At 46.0% G+C, this 18,465-nt stretch overlaps 1 protein-coding gene across 2 annotated transcripts in view; it reads left to right on the top strand.

Annotated features, from left to right (window-relative positions):
* Nucleotides 1–18,465, top strand: part of LOC139057173 (sushi, von Willebrand factor type A, EGF and pentraxin domain-containing protein 1-like) — a 173,680-nt gene that overhangs the window by 66,861 nt on the left and 88,354 nt on the right. For both annotated transcript variants that reach the window (XM_070534968.1, XM_070534967.1), the window contains exons 15-17: nucleotides 7,502–7,660; nucleotides 10,938–11,099; nucleotides 15,000–15,161. In XM_070534968.1, the coding sequence (XP_070391069.1) occupies nucleotides 7,502–7,660; nucleotides 10,938–11,099; nucleotides 15,000–15,161 (483 nt within the window). The remainder of the gene's footprint in view (nucleotides 1–7,501; nucleotides 7,661–10,937; nucleotides 11,100–14,999; nucleotides 15,162–18,465) is intronic.

The raw sequence follows: 18,465 nt of genomic DNA, 5'->3' as shown, positions 1-18,465 counted from the left end.
GTAAGCTGACGCGACGACTTCAAAGTAATTATGTTTGCATGAGTGACAGTCTTACGAATTTATTCGACGAGTTAATAGGAACAATAGACATAGGAAGATACAAGAAACAGCTTTCACAAGAACTTGTAGCTTTACATATAGAAGGCAGGGAGCTGAGTAACACATGGTTATAATGATGACATGGTGCTCGTTGCCCAACAAAGAACAGAGACGCCACCTAACTCTAGTAATCGAATTGAAAATGAGGTCCCCGCTATCACGCTTCACTTAAACACAGCAAGATGGCTCGTGTGTTTTTCTCGTTTTGTATATAGAGCTTTATACCTACGTCTCCTATGATTACTTATTCGAGGCACACTGCAAAGAAGTTAAAGTAAAAGGAGGGAAAGAAAAAAAGGAGAGAAAGAAATAAAGGAGGGAAAGAAACTAGGGAAAGAATATAAGGATAAAATTATGAGTATCAGCTCACAGGTGCGCTATATACAGTGAATACAGGGCAAATCGGCTCTGCAGAATCCCGCAACACAAGCTGTAGGAAATGTCATGAAAGTGGTGATTGCCGTCCACCTGAATGTACCACGAAACTACAAAGAAAAAGAGGGAAAGCTTCGCATTTGAGGAAAAATTCGTCCTGGTCGGGGACTCAGGCCCGGAACCAGCGCCTTTCCTTTGTGGTCGTTCTGCCGGCTGAGATAACCAGGAGGCTAGCAGATCTCAGCGCGAAAGCGAATTAAATGAAAACTCGAAGCAACTTTCACGACAACTTCCATAATACTTCCTCCACCTTGCGGCATTGCAGAACTGATCTGCCCTATTCAGTGTTCCAGTGCTTGGATTTGAGCGTTCAAGCACTGGGACACTGGGCGCTGCGAGGGCTCCTTCAGTAATAGACAGTGGCCCATATGTGTGGTTTAGACGCTGGCCAATATATGTGACAACGCAACGACAAATCTAGGTCTTGTATTTAGCACAGAAAAAATCGGAAATTATGATCTTTAATGAAGAGAGGAGTAACTACGTGGTGTCGATTTAACAGCAAGTCCTACCCATGTCAAGCAATATAAGTAACTCGGCGTATACATAAACGAAGAAAAGACTTACTCAAGCACCCACCAAGACAACCTGAAAATAAAAGGGAAGTGGAATGCCACAATAATGAAACGTGGGGCACCTTGGGGCCACAATAAATATGAAGTGGTATATGCGATCTGGAAAGGAGTCATGGTGCCAGCGCTAACATTCGCAAATCTCATTCTGTGCCTAAAATTGGATATATTGTTTGGATTGGAAGTTAGCCAAGTATCGGTGGGCTGGTTGTCTTTGGGAGCCCACGGTAAAACCGCAAATCAGGCAGCGCAAGGAAACATGGGTTGGGCAAAATTAGTTTTGAAGGAAGACTCAGGAACATCTATCAAAAGAAATGGGCAGCTAAAGTGCACAAAATCGTGGAGACAGAATGGAGGAAGAGATCAAGGAATTTGGCAACCAAATACAGGGTAATTGAAAGTGCAGATAGACATACAGGAGGAATAAGAAAGAAAGTGAGAGAAACAGATACAGCCAATTGGATGCAAAGAGTGGAAACGACAAAGACCATGGAGATTTACTAGAATAAAAAAAAGAAATCAGAAAGGAAAATTTGTACGATAACATGAATCGAAGTGTCTTTCCGTCTGAGGCTGGAACTGGTTGCCTAAGGACAAAACCATACCGGAGCAACTATTCTTAACGAGAGGTGTATGTAGGCTGCATGGATCCAGAAAATTGCTTTCGTGCGATACACACCACTTGAATTCATGTCCGACTTGCATTTTAACATGGATAATAACCTTCAAACTGATTGCAGTTTTCTAGACAACTCTAAAGCATTAGATTGTGCTGCTCACTCTCGGCTGATTTCAAAATTACCTGCTTTGGGATTTGACTCGCAAACACTATCTTGGCTTAGAAATTTTTTGACGTTTCGTAAGGAGTTAACAGTAGTAAATTTTCCTTCTTCCTCTCTTCCTGATGTGACTTCTGGCCTGCCATAAAGTATTGTTAAAGGTCATTTGCTTTTTCTAATTTACGTTAATGGCTTACCCTCTAACATTTCCTCCTGCATGCAACTATTTGCCGATGCTTGCATTATATATAAAGCTATTAAGTGTCCTGATGACCAGATGACCACATTCGCCTTCAAAACGATTCAAACCAAATCCATTTCTGGTGGCGGGATTGGCTAATGACCCTCATTGTCAATTTCAAATAGAGCGCAAGAAATACACATACACATATACGACACACGAAAGACGTGGACAACCGTTGCTACCAACTGTTTCTTCCACTCGACTCACCCTCCGATTTTATAAAGTGATCCACGCACAAGTGTCACGCCCCTTTTTTCGTGCGAATTTGATAAATTAAACAGATGAACAATACTGCTGCCCGCTTTAGATATCAGAATTCACGAACTCTAGTTCGGCACCGTGCAAAGGAATAGATGCTTCGCTTACAAATATTCTAGTGGATATGGAATGTTTCTAAAGCCACTCGATGCGTGTGGTTTGCAGACTTTCCCGAGAGGGTAGTCTCAGAAAAAAAGTGATTCGCAACCACACGCGATGATATGAGCAACCAAATGTGCATATTTGTCCTCTTTTTTTCTTAACATTTAGCGCGTGCTCCCTGAGCCGGTCGTTGATGCACCGTTCGGTTTGACCAATGTACACTTTTCAACACTCCAAGCAAACTGAATATACTACTGTCGCACACCCTACGTGGGGGTGTTCATGTCTGGTTTTGCAACTTCGCTTGCTGTTGTTACGACTTTGCACCGCTGCACCACTATTACGACTTTGTGGTCCCGTAGCGCTCGTCACCCGTTTCGTGACAGAGCGTTGGTAGCGAAGACTCCGAGCCAGGCGTCGATGAAAATAACGAAAGGGATTTTATACATTATATACAGGTCATTGTACAGGACAAGATCGGATCGGCACTGGGGCCGAGAGCTCACACAAACGCGACTGTTCCCGCACGGCAACGTCCGGCGAAAACGCGTGACACATCTCACCCCAGTCGGGAGCGACACTGTCTCCCGGTGGGTCGGCGGATCCTGTTTTTCAGGCGGCGCGCCGCGTCTTTTATAATCCCCGAGGAACCATTGTCACTCAAGCGGCCCAATACAAAGTCAGTACTCGGCGGTCATCCGAGAGGTCCAACCAGCGACCGCGCTGGCCACCCGGTTCAAAGTTCGCGCGCGCGGTGACCTCCAGGCAAAAGGAGGTGCGGCGCCGGGCTGTCTGGCACACGCTGACACGTCTAAACACGTCGCCTGCCGATGCTTCTCCCGCAGGACACCGCTGTCTGACGGCTCAGCATCTTGACTTTTCAAGGGAGAATTTGGGCGCTCGCAGGATAAATTCTGCATCTTGCAGATTCGGAATCCGGGCTTGTGGTAATGGCACAACACTGTCAACGCAAATCCGAGGGCACAGCCTGGAAAGGTTATTAGGAGCCGTGAAGACCACAGGAACGTTATGTCTGTTCGCGACCTTCTTCAGGTTGTGCGAGGTCCTATGGATAAAAGGCAGCGCAGACCCAGCGTCCGTCGCTGGGTCTGCGCGCTTTCCGTTCCGGCTCTGTTCTTGGCCTTGTGCGGGAGAGATTCGGCCACTACACCAACAAGCAACTCATGAAATGCGGCTGCCAATATGCGACCAATCTGATTTTCAAAGCTATGCTGCATTGTATGCGGGCGCGACTTTCGGAGCCCTGCATCCTAGCACTGAAACGCGATGACCCTTTTCACTACTTTTGACTGGGCAGAGCCAAAAGGCAAAAGACCCTCCTTGACCCACGGGAGGTACACCCAGCATACCTGGTCAGGCATCCCGAAAGATGGTGTACTCAGGCGATTTCTATTTAACCGTATTATGGCTGAATTAACCCATATCCTGCCTGCCACCTTGAATTATGCAGACAGTTGGTGCATATTGGCATCTGACTCGAGTGCTCAAATAATTTAGCAGAAGCTACAAGCTGGCCTAACAATAATTAATGATGTTTTGTAAAGCAGATGTAAGATTATTTCACATGAGAAAACTCCTATACTTCCTCTTATAAGGAAATGCCGCAAGATATTCTAGCTCGTGCTAGACTCTCAGCGCCTGCAACTTGTGCGACAACACAAGTTCTTACGTATTATCATAGACAGACAGCTATGGTGGGCTCCCCAAATAAAACAATTAGAAGAGAAAGTCAACTCCCTAATCAAAAGTGCCTGCCGGGATTTATCGCTCATGGCCAACGCCGACACCGACGCCGACGACACCGGCTTTTCCGCGACACGAGCTCCTTAACGCTGTCACGTTAAAATTATTCGTCTATTTTCTGGAGTGAGATGAGGTAGCTCAACCTCTTCCTTATTACACATTCACTCGGCGATCATTAGACAAAGAATAACATGCTCTACACGAGTGATTCATGGAATATCCTGTAATCTAGATGAAACAATTCAAATATTGCTGGCCACAAGCTTTCGCATGTGTCTTGGCGTTCTGCGTGCATCTGCCAGTGCTTTGGTAACTGCTGTGTCCCGCCAAACAACTTTTCATGCACTAAGATTTACGGAAACTTGCCGCAACTATTTCGTTTGCCAACACAACACGCTAACCATCCACTATGCCAAGACTTTCAGGATATAACGGCTACACGTATACTTGAAGATATACGGCGGTGCAAAAACTTACTGCCTGCTTACGAACTGTGGCCTACTTTCGCAACTCATCCCCATTGGCGACAAGCAATTCCAGAAATAGTCACTTGAGTTCCTGTAGTAGGTTGCAAGTGTGATATGCCCGTAGTAGCGATAAAGCAATTAACTTTATCCCATCTTTACACTAAATACATAGATTGCATTCACGTGTATATCTATGGACAATGCTGGAAACAAAGCTCTACATCTGCGTATTGTCTACCTGCACACCAAAAGAAAATAGCTTATAGCTTTGACCAACTTACAACGTCCACAACGGCACAAGCTTACGCAATACTTTCTGCTTTACGTTACATATCTCAGCAGTCAGAACCACTTCGCAGGGTAATTTTCAGTAACTCACAAGACTGATTGCTGTGCTTAAACGCAATCAGCTTAAACGTCACATTGAGATACAAAATACAGAAGACATACGTCATAGTGAAAAATCTACAACACGACATAGCTTTCCAGTGGATTCCAAGTCACTGTGAAATCATAGCAAATGTAAGAGCTGGTCATATGACGCGTGCAGCACATCAAGAGAATTAATTATTACCACTTCCTCTAGCGGCGAGTCAGGCACGATGTCTGTTGAAGAAACTATGCGGTAGATTGTTCAAAGAAACTTGGCTCGTAAATGATGCGCAGAGCTCTCAATTATGTAATATAGATCCTGGAATAGAATTCAATATTCCATTGAAAACTAGTCGATCTGTTGAAAGATCAGTTCATAAGCTTCGGCTAGGCACTGCGTATACACTAAAAGCTTCCTTTATAGGATAAGAAAAACTAACAGTGCCACATGCTCATTTGAAGAGACTGGAGAAGACATAAAACACCTTATTTTACAGTGTAAAAACCATGATACTCTCGGCAAGAACCTTTCGGAAAAACTACATGGCTTGCATATACGGTCACTATCCTTAGGAAAAATTTTAGGTGCATGACCAACAGAAAAGCTTCAAAACATCACTACGCGTGCCTTAGTACACTTTTTGGAGAAACCAGAAGTATCACAAAAGTACTAAGTCATACAAGAGTTATTGCTCGCATTGTTATTATTACCAGGAACCCTTGATTCCATGTTCACGGTGTCTTCGTGTTGATGTAGCTTTTGTATTTTTTGTATCTAGAGTGCGGCATTCAAGAGGGCCCTCAATCGCATATTCTCTGTGAACATCTTGGTTTTGTGAACATGTATGCTATGTAAACTATTCATGCTATGTGAACCCTTCTGTGGCGCGGACATTAGTTATGTGGCAGTACTTAGACTTAGTACGTGAATATTCCTTGGTGTGTTTATTAGTCAAGTTTTCTGATCGTTGACAACTTTCCGACGATAACTATCATGTAAGAAAAGAGGAGTAGCCGCGGCCACACACAGACACCAACCCCTTCATAAATACAGTTAATAAACAAAAATGCAAACACCGCAAAACATTGCTTGCTAGAATTGCTATAGAGCGAGAAAGGATAGTATATAGCACATATAATTTAATATGTAACGCTATATTGTGATTTTGTAGGACAAACGAGTGCGGCGTGAGAATTGCACGCAAGCTGTCAGTTGGCGGGTTAAATGCTTCAGTGCTCTATTAGTAGTTGCTTACAAATCTGCGACATGGGAACGTTTTCTGAGACGATCACCTTGGGCGACAGTATCGCATTAGCGACACTATCGCCGTCAGGCGCGCGCTGATTCGCTGGTTGAACAGTCACGCGAAGGCGATAGCATCGCCGAGGCGCTTGTCGCAGTATACGTCCCAGGTGATTATATCAAGAGCATTTAAACGGCTGGGTTTGCTGTTTGTGTTCCTTGCGCTACGCTGACGACGAAGACCGTGGTGGTCGTCGTCTATAAGTAGTGGTGTCGCAACGCAATCTAATGAGAAAAAAATGGAAGATTCGCCTATCACGCCATTGCTCGCGCTGCATACAATTCACAAAACCAGTACATCGGTTTTCATAGCATGAAATTCTGAGCCACAAAGTAGTGAACGTACGCTCATCTTTGTTTTGCAGTGAGGCGCGCGACCTCATCTTATGGAACATGGACCTGCTAATAGATGAGCACATGAAAGGTTTCGTTACTTCAACACATTTGGTGTTACAAATGAACGTCGGCAAAAGGTACATGAAGTAGACGGGGAGTGGCTTCCGCGCACAAGACAAGTAGATTTCTCGCCTCGGACACTTGTCTTCCCAACTCGAATCTCCAAGCAGAAGCGGTACAGGCTGATCACTGCGCTATATTTCGGCTCGATAATTTCGACACGGACAAAGAGGTGGTGGGGAGGCTGTTGCTAAAGCATTGAGTTCACCACCAGAGCCTGCCGTGTTTATCATTATTATTATTTTCTTGTACCGCCTAAGGAGTGCCGGCCTACCGATGTATATTATGCGACGTTTCTTAATATTCTTAAATGGAACTGAGGGTCTACGTAAGAAAGATTTGTTTGGTACCGACTTAAAATTGACTTGCTTTCTTTGAAAAAAATTGTGAAATCAATTCGGCTGTTGCCTGAGGAGAGCGTTTGTTCGTTTTGCGAGTATCTGTAGAGGAAGAAAAAATGCTCCTTTCGAGAACCCAAATTATTGCGATATCGAAACATTACGCTGCTCCATTTATTAAAAATAAAAAGTAACCACCAAGCGTTTAATCTAGCGGTGATGAGAGCAAGTCATTTCTAGCTTCGTCTCCAATAAAAGACAGAATAGCGTTTCTTAAGTGCCACTGCAGTGAGTCCATATCCTTGCTTCCAGTGAACTGCCCCGTGGGGACCTTCTACGGCAACGAGACGAGCTGTACACCGTGCCCGATAGGTACGTACTCCGACCGGGAAGCAGCTGACTCGTGCGTTCCCTGCCCGGCCAACAAGACAACGTTGACGGAAAAGGCGAGCTCCGAATCTGAATGCCGAGGTAAGAACTCGCTGGTCGCCATCGCGCAACTCTCTTCATCACGGTGTGGCTTGACTGGAAATGTCGAGTGTTACCGAAGAGGCCGAAGGGAGGGGGCGGGAGACTTCCCTGCTGTCGTCAGTGGACCCTAATGCACTGCGATGCCCATGCGTGCGATACTCAGCGTCTATACGTCGACTCCGTGGCGCTGCTGCCCGACAGACGCGTCGACATTTTAAGGCGATAGGGGCCTCGCGTCGCGCAAAATCCGGTGTCCGCGGCAATATATGTTAGAGAAAAAGTGTGTATATGTGTGTTACCGTGTATATATGTGTGAAAAAGTGTACACACACACCATATATCCGGCCGAAACGTCAATAAACCGCTTCATACGCGCGTCTACTTCACTGTGAATATTTACCCGGACCCAGAACCCAGAACTGCTTTTTTTCTGGTATATATATATATATATATAAACGAGAAGAAAGGGGGTTAACCGAGGGACCCGATAATTATTAGTCATATAATGAGAAGCCAACAAACACTGACACCAAGTACAACATAGGGGAAATTGCATGTGCTTAATAAATGAAATCAAGTAACGATAAATTAATGGAAATTAAAGTGGATGAAAAAACAACTTGCCGCAGGTGGGAACCGAACCCACAACCTTCGCATGTCGCGTGCGATGCTCTACCAATTGAGCTACCGCGGCGGCGTTTCCCCATCCACTTTCTTGGGTATTTATGTGTACTAGTAGAACCCTGGGAGTGTTAGCCAGCGCCCCCACTCACAGACCTTGGCGGCGGACGTGGAACGTCTTTTTTGTCGCAGGCGTCACGAGAACGTGATCTTACTCACGTTCCGCGGTAGCTCAATTGGTAGAGCATCGCACGCGACATGCGAAGGTTGTGGGTTCGGTTCCCACCTGCGGCAAGTTGTTTTTTCATCCACTTTAATTTCCATTAATTTATCGTTACTTGATTTCATTTATTAAGCACATGCAATTTCCCCTATGTTGTACTTGGTGTCAGTGTTTGTTGGCTTCTCATTATATGACTATACATATATATATATATATATATATATATATATAGTTCCGGCGCTGGTCCACCAGCCGGACCAGCCGGAACTGCCCAGAACTGCTTTCTTTCTGGTATATATATATATATATATATATATATATATATATATATATATATATATATATATATATATATATATATATATATATATATATATATATATATATATATATATATATATATATATATATATATACATATATATATATATATATATATATGCCTGCCACGCCTTGCTACACCGCATGCGGTATATGCAGGCTATAGTTCCACACCATAACATCACTAACGAAGCTCATTCCATTTTTTACATTCTTAATAAAATTATTCCTCAGAATTTTGAGAATGACAGCCAACAAACACCGACAGCGCACGCCTTTTGTCTTAAATTTTGTCGAACTTCAATATTACAAGTGCCACACAATTAAAGAAACCTGAAAATGACGTAACTTATTTGGCCCAGTTTGCACTACCTACGCAAGAGGCCGCCTTTCTGCCCGAAAGCTCGCCTTCGTGCATGGAGTCCGCCGCGAGCGTTTCCCGGTAAACACTACGGTTACACGAGCTGCAGTTCCCCGGAAGCGTGAAAGGCAGCTAGGGATCTTGCAATGCTATCGTGTTCCACTCTTAAAGACGAAGCTTAAGGGCCCTCCAAATTTTTGTTGCACGAGATCATTGCGCCAGCTTTCCGCCCGTTGTATTAATACACATTGACCGAGATATTACACACTACAACAAATTAATTGCAAACGAAATATCGGGCATCACAAATAAGAGATAAATGCCTATACCCTATACCTGTCCATCCTTGTCGCAGCTACTGTGATTTACAGCTTGCCAAGCAAGAATAGTCCCGTACTGTCCAAGACCCCTGCAAACGCTTACAGGCCACGGCTGGCTCTTGCACACCAGACCACCTTTCTGATGGTGTCCATGACGTGCCCCGAACGTGTGTCGGTTTTGTCGACCCATTTCTCTACGGAGCAAGCTGACGAGTACGCACCGATCAGCAAAAGAACATCAGATTATAGACGTTATAACGTAAAGCTATTCAAAAAATGTTCTATTTCATTTCTTCAATCGCCCCTCCACCATTTGTCGTCGCTTGTCTGTGACTCGACGTCACGGAAACTTAATAAGGTTAAAGATTGGGCCACTTGGTTTTGCATCATAATGTCATAGCAGCGCGAACTATAGCATGTCCTTGTTACCTTGCCGACACATGTCCCCGTGTGCCTCTCTCTTTGCGTTATTTTGCTTTAGTTCGTGCTGCTATGACTTCACGTCACGGAAACCGCGAGAACTTTTCCTCTGCTATCACCTGTGTAAACAAATGGTGCATGATTAGACTGAACAAAAAAAAGTATTTCTGATTCTACGCCATCCTCGTCATTATTCCTCTGCTATCGATCGAAAGGTTTCAGATTTGGCCTGTCTGTCACGTGACGTCACAAAACCACGAGCACTCACCAGGTCTAATTGACGTATATAGATGTATTAATATTCCGAACCAAACCAAGATTTTCTTTTAATTGCCGAAGACTGTCGCGTATGAAAAGGAATACAAGTGTGCTGCCCACCGATCACTCTGGCACTAACTGCTCGCAGCTGCCGGGGAGGATGAACTTATTTGCATACAACAACAATTTCTTCGTGGCAGTATAACCTAGTCGAGCCCTTTTTATGCGACATCGCTCTGCCAACTCCTCTTTGCTGGGGATCCGTTGTAGCAGCTTTTTAATCATTCGGTTTCACGCCGCCGGGATTTTCGACCAGCCACCGCAGGTAAGGGGAAGTGGGCCAATCGCAAACGCCCCACAACACCCTTCTCGCCCGGTTATCAACATTTAATGCTCTGGCTCGGCCCCACCGAACCCTTTCCACTTATGCATGTTCCTCGCCTCTTGCCAGCCAATTAGGTAAGAAGAACCTGTGAAGGCAGGCAACACTATTTGCTCTGAAAGCAAGCTTAAGTAACCTCCTATAAACGAGAAGAGCTTTTTATTGGGCTGTCCAAACAACGCTGCGGGTCACCGCCCGATGCTTGCGTCAGCCGTTACGTAAGTTTGACGTCAGGAAATGTGAATAAAAACAGATCGGAATAGTTTTACTCTTTATGGTCTCATGCCTCGCTGCGCAGTATACGAATGCTCGCAGCTACCGCCTAACGTTTACCTTGAGGGATGCAGCTTACCTTTGCTACCGCAAAACAGCGCTCTGCAAGCCTGGGACCTGGTCCACAACCGGCAAGGAGCCGTGCACTGCGTGCGGCACGGACGCTTACCAGGACCAGAGCGGCCAGTCGTCGTGCAAGAAATGCTCAGCCGGCTTGTCGACGGGCCAATGGGGCGCCGACTCTTCCGCGGCCTGCAGAGGTGCGTCAAAATGCTGGCAAAGACTGCCACTGATTTCTCTCGTACGTTGAGCGCGTGTATGCCTGGGTCGCGTCGACCTCGCTGTCTGGCTCAATGGGGCCCCAAAAGAGAGACTACGAAACGTCTCTCGCTGGTAATGCTGAGTTACTTTCCGACAGGCGAAACTCCTTAAACCAAAGAAATTTTGCTTAATCACTTTCTCGAATAATCTTGCCGGTTCGAAATTTAGCCTTACCACCGCTAGATGGCACGATGTTTGTGGCGGGCGGGTGTTTTTGCCAGCGCTCAGTGACTGCGACGGAAATATGTATTTGTTTTTTTTTTGCGTGCTATGAGCTCGATCTTGTTTTCTTTTTTATTTGCTGATATTTTTAGCCTTGAAATTGTAATTTGCTAGTTTTCTCTTTCTTGTTTTTTTTGTGCACGCGGATGTATCTCGTGTATGTTTGGTATTGCAGTATCTTCAGAACGTCCTTTCTCTACCACGTACGTGTTTCAACACGCGCAGTGGTGTGGGACGTTAAGTCTTTATAGCCTTTAAATAGTAGTTTGGTAGTGACAAAACTATTAGCTATTAGTGACTTTAGTGTGTGTGTTCAATGGTATCATGAATATTGCTTTGTTAGGACAGTGAGAGCGTGGCCGCTTGCTTGAATACGTGTGAACATCTGGCATACCTTAAGCCTGTGCGGAATTTATTGCTTTTAAAACATTCCTGATAATTAATTTGCGGCGTTTTAAGGACTTGGGTCCTATGCGTATCAGCCTTTGATTGTAGGCACGTGCTATGAAAGCTTAGATGTTTGCGTTAGAACAAAGTAAGCGCATCAAATGGCAAGAAAGACGGGAAAGCGTGCAGTGTACCGGGTTTCCTCAAGGTAGCCGAGTGGAAGGGTGACAATGGAGGGTATAGCGAGTCCATCCGCAGACACTGTGATGTCGATGCTAGATTAAAGAAAATGGAGGCTTTCCAGGATGAGCTTGTGAAAGCGGTCGAAAATCTCAAATTGTTCTAAATATGGAGCGCGATGCACGGAAGGCGGTAGAAAAAAGACTAGCGCAGCCGAGAAAAGGCTGAACGGGGGCCCCCATCATGAATGAGAATGGCCGTGACGATGGAACGCCGTCTCGCGACGTGACAGGAAAAAAAGTGCCAATAAAGTACGGGGAATGCGTGCAACGTGGGGTGGGGGTAGCTGGAAAGAGCTTCACCTTCCTTGAAGCGGCCACGAAGGTAAAGCAGGAAGGCAGGTGTCAGTGACCCTTGTCAAGTCCTAATCACGCAGAAAAGGGTGCAAAGACAAGCAGTGAGAGGCCTCGCTAGTAGGAGAGTGTCAGAGGGTGATAGTCGCCGGTGACTCAAGCCGGGCTAGGTGCTCAGAGGCAATTGTGGAGAGGGTGGAAGGCGACAAAACAGTGGAGATAGGGACATTTCCAGGGCGGACATTGGGTTCTGTCATCATCATAATAACAATCATCATCTTCATCAGCCTATTTTATGTCCACAGCAGGACCAAGGCCTCTCCCTGCGATCTCCAATTACCCCTGTCCTGCGCCAACCGATTCCAACTAGCACCCACAAATTTGCTAATTACGTCGCACCACCTAGTCTTCTGCCGTCCTCTACTGCGCTTCCCTTCTTTTGCCTTCTTTTTGGTACCCACTCTGTTACTCTAATGGTCCAGCGCTTATCTAATCTGCGCATTACATGACCTGCCGAGCGCCATTTTTTCTCGTCATGTCTGTTTGAATATCGCCTATACCCGTTTACCCTCTGATCCAAACCGCTCTCTGTTTCCTAAAGTTTCGCCTTCGTTAAAGTTATGCCTGCAGCATTGTTCCTTCCATCGCTCTTTGCGCGGTCCTCCACTTCTTCTAATATTGAATTTATCGAATTTAATATCGAAGTAATATAGAATTTAAACTCTCATGCAGAAGGAAGGTACAGTAGTAGACCAGCAGCTTCCAGGATTATTTTAGGTGGACGACATTGTATTGCTAGCTAACAAGCAAAGTGATTTACAACGTCTGACTGATATCTGTGGACAAGAAGGCAAGAATTTAGGTTTGAAATTTAGTGTTAGAAAATCAGGTGTTATGGTATTCAATGAAAACCGTGAACAGACGTTGGCAATACAGGGTCAGTAAATACCTCGGGTAAGAGCATATAGATACCTTGGTATATGGGTAAATGAAGGCAATAGATATATGGAAACACAGGAAAAAACAATAACAGTAAAGTGGAAGATAAATAATGAAGCACAGAGCGCTATGGGGATAAAATAGGTACGAGGTGCTCCGGGGTATGTGGAAAGGCGTAATGGTTCCAGGAGTTACATTTGGAAATGCGGTGTTTGCTTGAAGTTAGGGGTACAATCAGGCTTCGATGGCAACCAAAGGTCAGTGGGATGCCTCACATTGGGCGCTCACGGGAAGACTGCAAATGAAGCTGTGCAGGGTGATATGGCATGGACAGTTTAAGTGAAGCTCAGACTAACATTAATAATGAAGAACGACGGAGGAATATGGAAGGAAGTAAATGGACTGGGAGAGTGTTCAGATGTTTGTACAGGAAAAACAGTGATTCACAGCGGAGGAAAAGAACCACGAAACTCGCCAGCAAGTATGCGAGCGGTGTGGTGAGCAACATACCAACAAAGAACCTCAAGCGGAAAGTCAGAGAGGCTGAGATAATCTCACGGGTGGCGGCAGTGGGAAAGAAACCTGCTATAAGTAAAAACTTAGGAGGAAAAAAAGCGAAATCAGGAAAGAAATAATTTATCATAACTCAACAGAAAACTCAGTGCTTTTCGAAGCCAGATTAGGATGCCTTAGAACACGCACTTGTCAATTGAGATGCCACAAGGAAGAAGAAGCGTGTGCTAGGCAAACTATGGTGCATGTTTTGTTAAAATGTGAAGATATCTGCCCAGCGGTCGATTTAGGCGCCTCTGGCCTCCTTGAAGCCCTTGGGTTCAGCGAAAGCAGGGGGAAAGGAAACATGTCCGCAATAGAAATTATTAAGAGGCGATTGGAATATTCGTGGAAGAAAATTAGGTAAACGAAAAACAAGGAGGCGTACAAAATCAAAGCTCCCAATAGGCGTTCAGAAAGTTTGACGATGGGAATTCCTCGTGTGTTCTTTTTCCGTTTTCCTGATCTTTTTCTTTTTTTTAACATAGGAAGGTCATTAGACAATATATTGGCAAGAGCGTGGTGGTGCAACCCTGCAGCCCGTTACAAAGGCATCCATCGATCGCAAGCGCGGGAGCCTGGTTGCAGCGCACGCCTCATACATGCGGCGCTTTGGCGGAGAGTGTCGCTACAGTGCTTCAATGCCAATCGTATTAATGCCGACGGCCACTCGGACATATTGTCTGCCATTTAGTCTTTGCATTTTCTTAACAGTATATACTGTAACTCATGCGTACACTATGCACTAGCTTCCGTTAAACAGTCGGGCCCTGAACATTTTCCTGCGAGCAGTGACCGGTATCAGCTTGTAGACTGATAGGCCCAGTTGCTCGGACTTCGTCGCAGGGTACGCCGCCGGAAGACGCGAGTTGGCGCACGCTTCTGAGCACACGATGCAACCTGGCTGATGCCTTCCGCTATGAAAAGCGTAGCGTGCTCGGCCCTCAGCTAGCCAAGTCGGAAGGTTTGGTTTTTGCGAAGCCTGCCGAGGCGCTGTAAGCCACAATTATCGCGTCAAAAACGCAAAGCCCGTAACCTCTAACCGTGGTCGAGCAACAGTGTTGTCTTGTCTGCGTCACGGCAAACATGAGTGCGTGCGCAAACACAGCACAGATTCTAACAGAAGGCTGTGTGCCAAAAAGAGCTGTGGGGGATCAGTGGCTTGCGGAAGTGGCAGTCACTTTCTCCTGGTGTACCGTCTTGCAGATATGTGCGATGCCGGAACGTACTCGAAAAACGGACTCAAGCCATGCACCGCCTGCCCCATTGGCCATTATCAACACGGCAGGAACCAAACCACCTGCATTGCATGCGACGCCGGACTCAGCACCCGCATGATCGGCACCATCAGCAAGTCCGACTGCGTGGGTAAGTGTCCGTTACATTTAGCGTGTCCTATTTATAACGGAGCTGGCTAACCTCCCTGTCGTCCCTCTCCTTTGTCTCCTCCTCTTGCTCCTTTATAACGGAACAAGTAGCCAACATGCTTATTCCCTAAGGCAGGTCAAGCGCACAAGGACACGGACGGCAAAAAGAAGATAAACAAGGTGCTTCTTCCAGCTAATTTTATTTCAAAGAACCCCCGTATATATACATTCACCATTCAAGTTACGGCGCATGTGTCCCAACCAATGATAACTATCTCGTTAACTGCGTGAGATGATGCCTCACCGCGCATGCTCATACCTTGCGCGCGTCTGCTGAACGCTATGATTACGCTATGAAAACATGAACCGATAAAAGGTGTTGACCAAAAGACCGTCAAAGGATAAAATGACGAGTATGAAAAGCTAGGAAGCGCTATATTGGGGGTGTGAACAAAATAGAGTGGCACACTAAAACAGCTGTAATCCCAACGCACCAAAGGTTAGTCAGTCAGGAAACAGGAAGGAAAGAAAGGCCGGAAAGCAGAGTGATTAGAACATGTGGTGTTCTCCATATCTTAGCGTTGTAGATAATTAAGTTCTTTTCTCGAGGGCGACACGGAAGGGGCGCTGACGCAACTCGGGCCAAGTCAATCGATGCACCATGCTTCGAAAGTTTCTCGGGCGAAGGATTCTCAATATCTTCCGATTATGACAGTCTGTTCTAAAAGTAGGGAACACCGATGTCTACATGTGGTGCAATGCAAAGCCATATTGCTGTCCGATTGAAAAAATAATAAATTATGGGGTTTTTAGTACAAAAACTACGGTTTGATTATGAGGCATGTCGTAGTGGAACGCACATGAAATTTGGAAATCCTGGGGTTCTTAACGGGCCCCTAAATCTAAGTACAGAGGTGTTTTCGCATTCTGCCCCCATCGAAATGCGGCCGCCGTGGTCGGGATTCGATCACACGACCTCGTGCTTAGTAGCCCAACACTATAGCCACTAAGCAACCACGGCGAGTGGTTGCTCAGTGGCTATGGTGTTGGGCTGCTGAGCACGAGGTCGCGGGATCGAATCCCGGCCACGGCGGCCGCATTTCGATGGGGGCGAAATGCGAAAACACCCGTGTGCTTAGATTTAGGTGCACGTTAAAGAACCCCGGGTGGTCAAAATTTCCGGAGTCCTCCACTACGGCGTGCCTCATAATCAGAAAGTGGTTTTGGCACGTAAAACCCCAAATATTATTATTAACCACGGCGAGTAATAAATTTCTGTTCACATGACGTAAGTTCTTATTCATGAATGCGCCCGCAGGATAGCCGCGTGAGGCTGCTTGATGAGCAACACTATATAATTTGCGGTACTCTTTACGACGTGTAGCAAAGCTTCCTCTTAATGAAGCGCAACTAAAACAGTGTACTCAAACTTTCAGTTAATTATGTCTTAGTGCAGCAACTAGTCAGTATGTAGGCTCGCTCACGTTGACCGCAGCTGACTGGAGAATTGAGTCGTTGCGCTCGTTTCTGGCCGCTATTTGTTGTGAAAATCATGGCGAAGAAAAGTAGTTATCAAAATATGTCTTTAAGCCACCTGGTTTCACTACTATCTGCGGTGGCATGGTTCTAAGGTGGCCCGAATGCTACGGAAAAGTTAAGCCCCTTCGCCTAAAGGCCAAAGCGATGACAGCGATCCTAAGGTTTAGCGTTGCGTTTGAACTCCTTGGACGTTGTCTCTAAATGCGACATGCTGGCGCGATGTTGGCCCAACTCGGCAAGATGACTGCTGCTAAGCGGAAGCAATAGCAGGCGCCTAACGACGAGGCGTTGTTAGCATCGCACTTGGATTGTGCACGAAATGAGACGAGAAACCACCGGCGTTAGCCAGTGTCCAGCCGGCTCGACGTTTGCTGCCCACTCCGCTCAAACCAGCGTCAGTCGATCATAACGCACCAGTTCGGTCGTGTGGCCGGGCCACCACATACCCCAGAGAGAGAGAGAGGGAGAGAGAATTATAACTGAAAGACAGGAAGGTCGACCAGGACTCAGCCTGGTCGCTATACCCTACACTGGGGGAAGGAGAAAGGGGAGGGAAAGGTTAAGAGAAAAGAAAGTTCGCAGTGGACATCGCCGACCAATAATTTTTCTGCTCTATATACCAGACGGTCACTCATTTCGCATCACATACAGTTACTCAATCAGGTAGATTCAAAAATCGCAGCAGTGCTTTTGTGGCCTTCTGTAGCTGGGATATGCGTAGCCATTGTCCTATGATCTTGTTCAAGGTGAATGGTTTTCTATCCAACTGATTTAGAGCTGTGCAGAGGTCATGTCTTTCATTTTAAAAACATAGGCAGTAGCACAAGCTGTTCTATAGTCGCCTCGGCACCCCAGGCGTTGCACTCGGCGCTATAAGCCATTATAATCAAACACGCATATGCATTGGCGAATGCGGCGCCCAAGCGTAAGCGGTGCAGCATTGTTTTCTCCCTTCGCGCAAGCCCAGGTAACAGCCGCGGCCGCATAGATGGGCCGAGAGAATGTAATCCATGCAGCGTGAATTCAGTTGTGTGCCACTTAATTACTTCGTTTTGCACAAAACAACGGACACAAGAAGGATGACCACGACAAGGCGCTACTCTCAACTGACATCATTTTAGTGCGCCCGCCAATGCATTGTGTGCCACTTTTCTAATGTGATACGGTGCACTATCTTTCTTAGCACTAACTTGCTTAAACACGACGTCGTGTCCTTTCGCGATCATATGATGGTACGTTTGTCGATTGTCCGACATGAGTTGTTCATAGGACCCGCAACGCAGAGCTGACGAATGGCATCGTAGGGCCGTCTTTGAGCCGCAGAAGTTGCGCAACAATTAGCCTGTTGGTTGTTAATAAATCAATGACACCTCGGAAGGCAACAAGTTCCAAACCGGTCGATGTCCTAACGTGCGAAAACTTGCATCTGATGCTTATTCGTCATGATCGTATAACCACTGCACTTATTCGCTCCGAGCTGGTCTGAGTGGAAAGCTATCCGGGTATACGTGGACTCGGTCAAAGTAGAAAGTGTGCAAACAATCCAGAGCTTCTTGCTTCAAGGCCACGGTAGGCAGGTCAGTCTTCTTACAGTAAAGCTGTCTATGGCTAGGATCTGGAAGGCTAGGATCTGGAAAAAAAAACGTGTCTGAGATGTTGACAAAAACAAATCATCATGTGGGCCGATCTGGTGATAGTGCAAAAAGGGTCCGAGCTCAATGCCACCCACCCCTGAGGGCTCGGGGACCTGTAACACGCCCTTGACC

Source organism: Dermacentor albipictus, chromosome 3 (assembly GCF_038994185.2).
Source record: "Dermacentor albipictus isolate Rhodes 1998 colony chromosome 3, USDA_Dalb.pri_finalv2, whole genome shotgun sequence".
Taxonomy (NCBI): Eukaryota; Metazoa; Arthropoda; class Arachnida; order Ixodida; family Ixodidae; genus Dermacentor; species Dermacentor albipictus.
The sequence above is the reverse complement of the archived record's forward strand: the minus strand, read 5'-3'. Positions and strand labels throughout refer to the sequence as shown.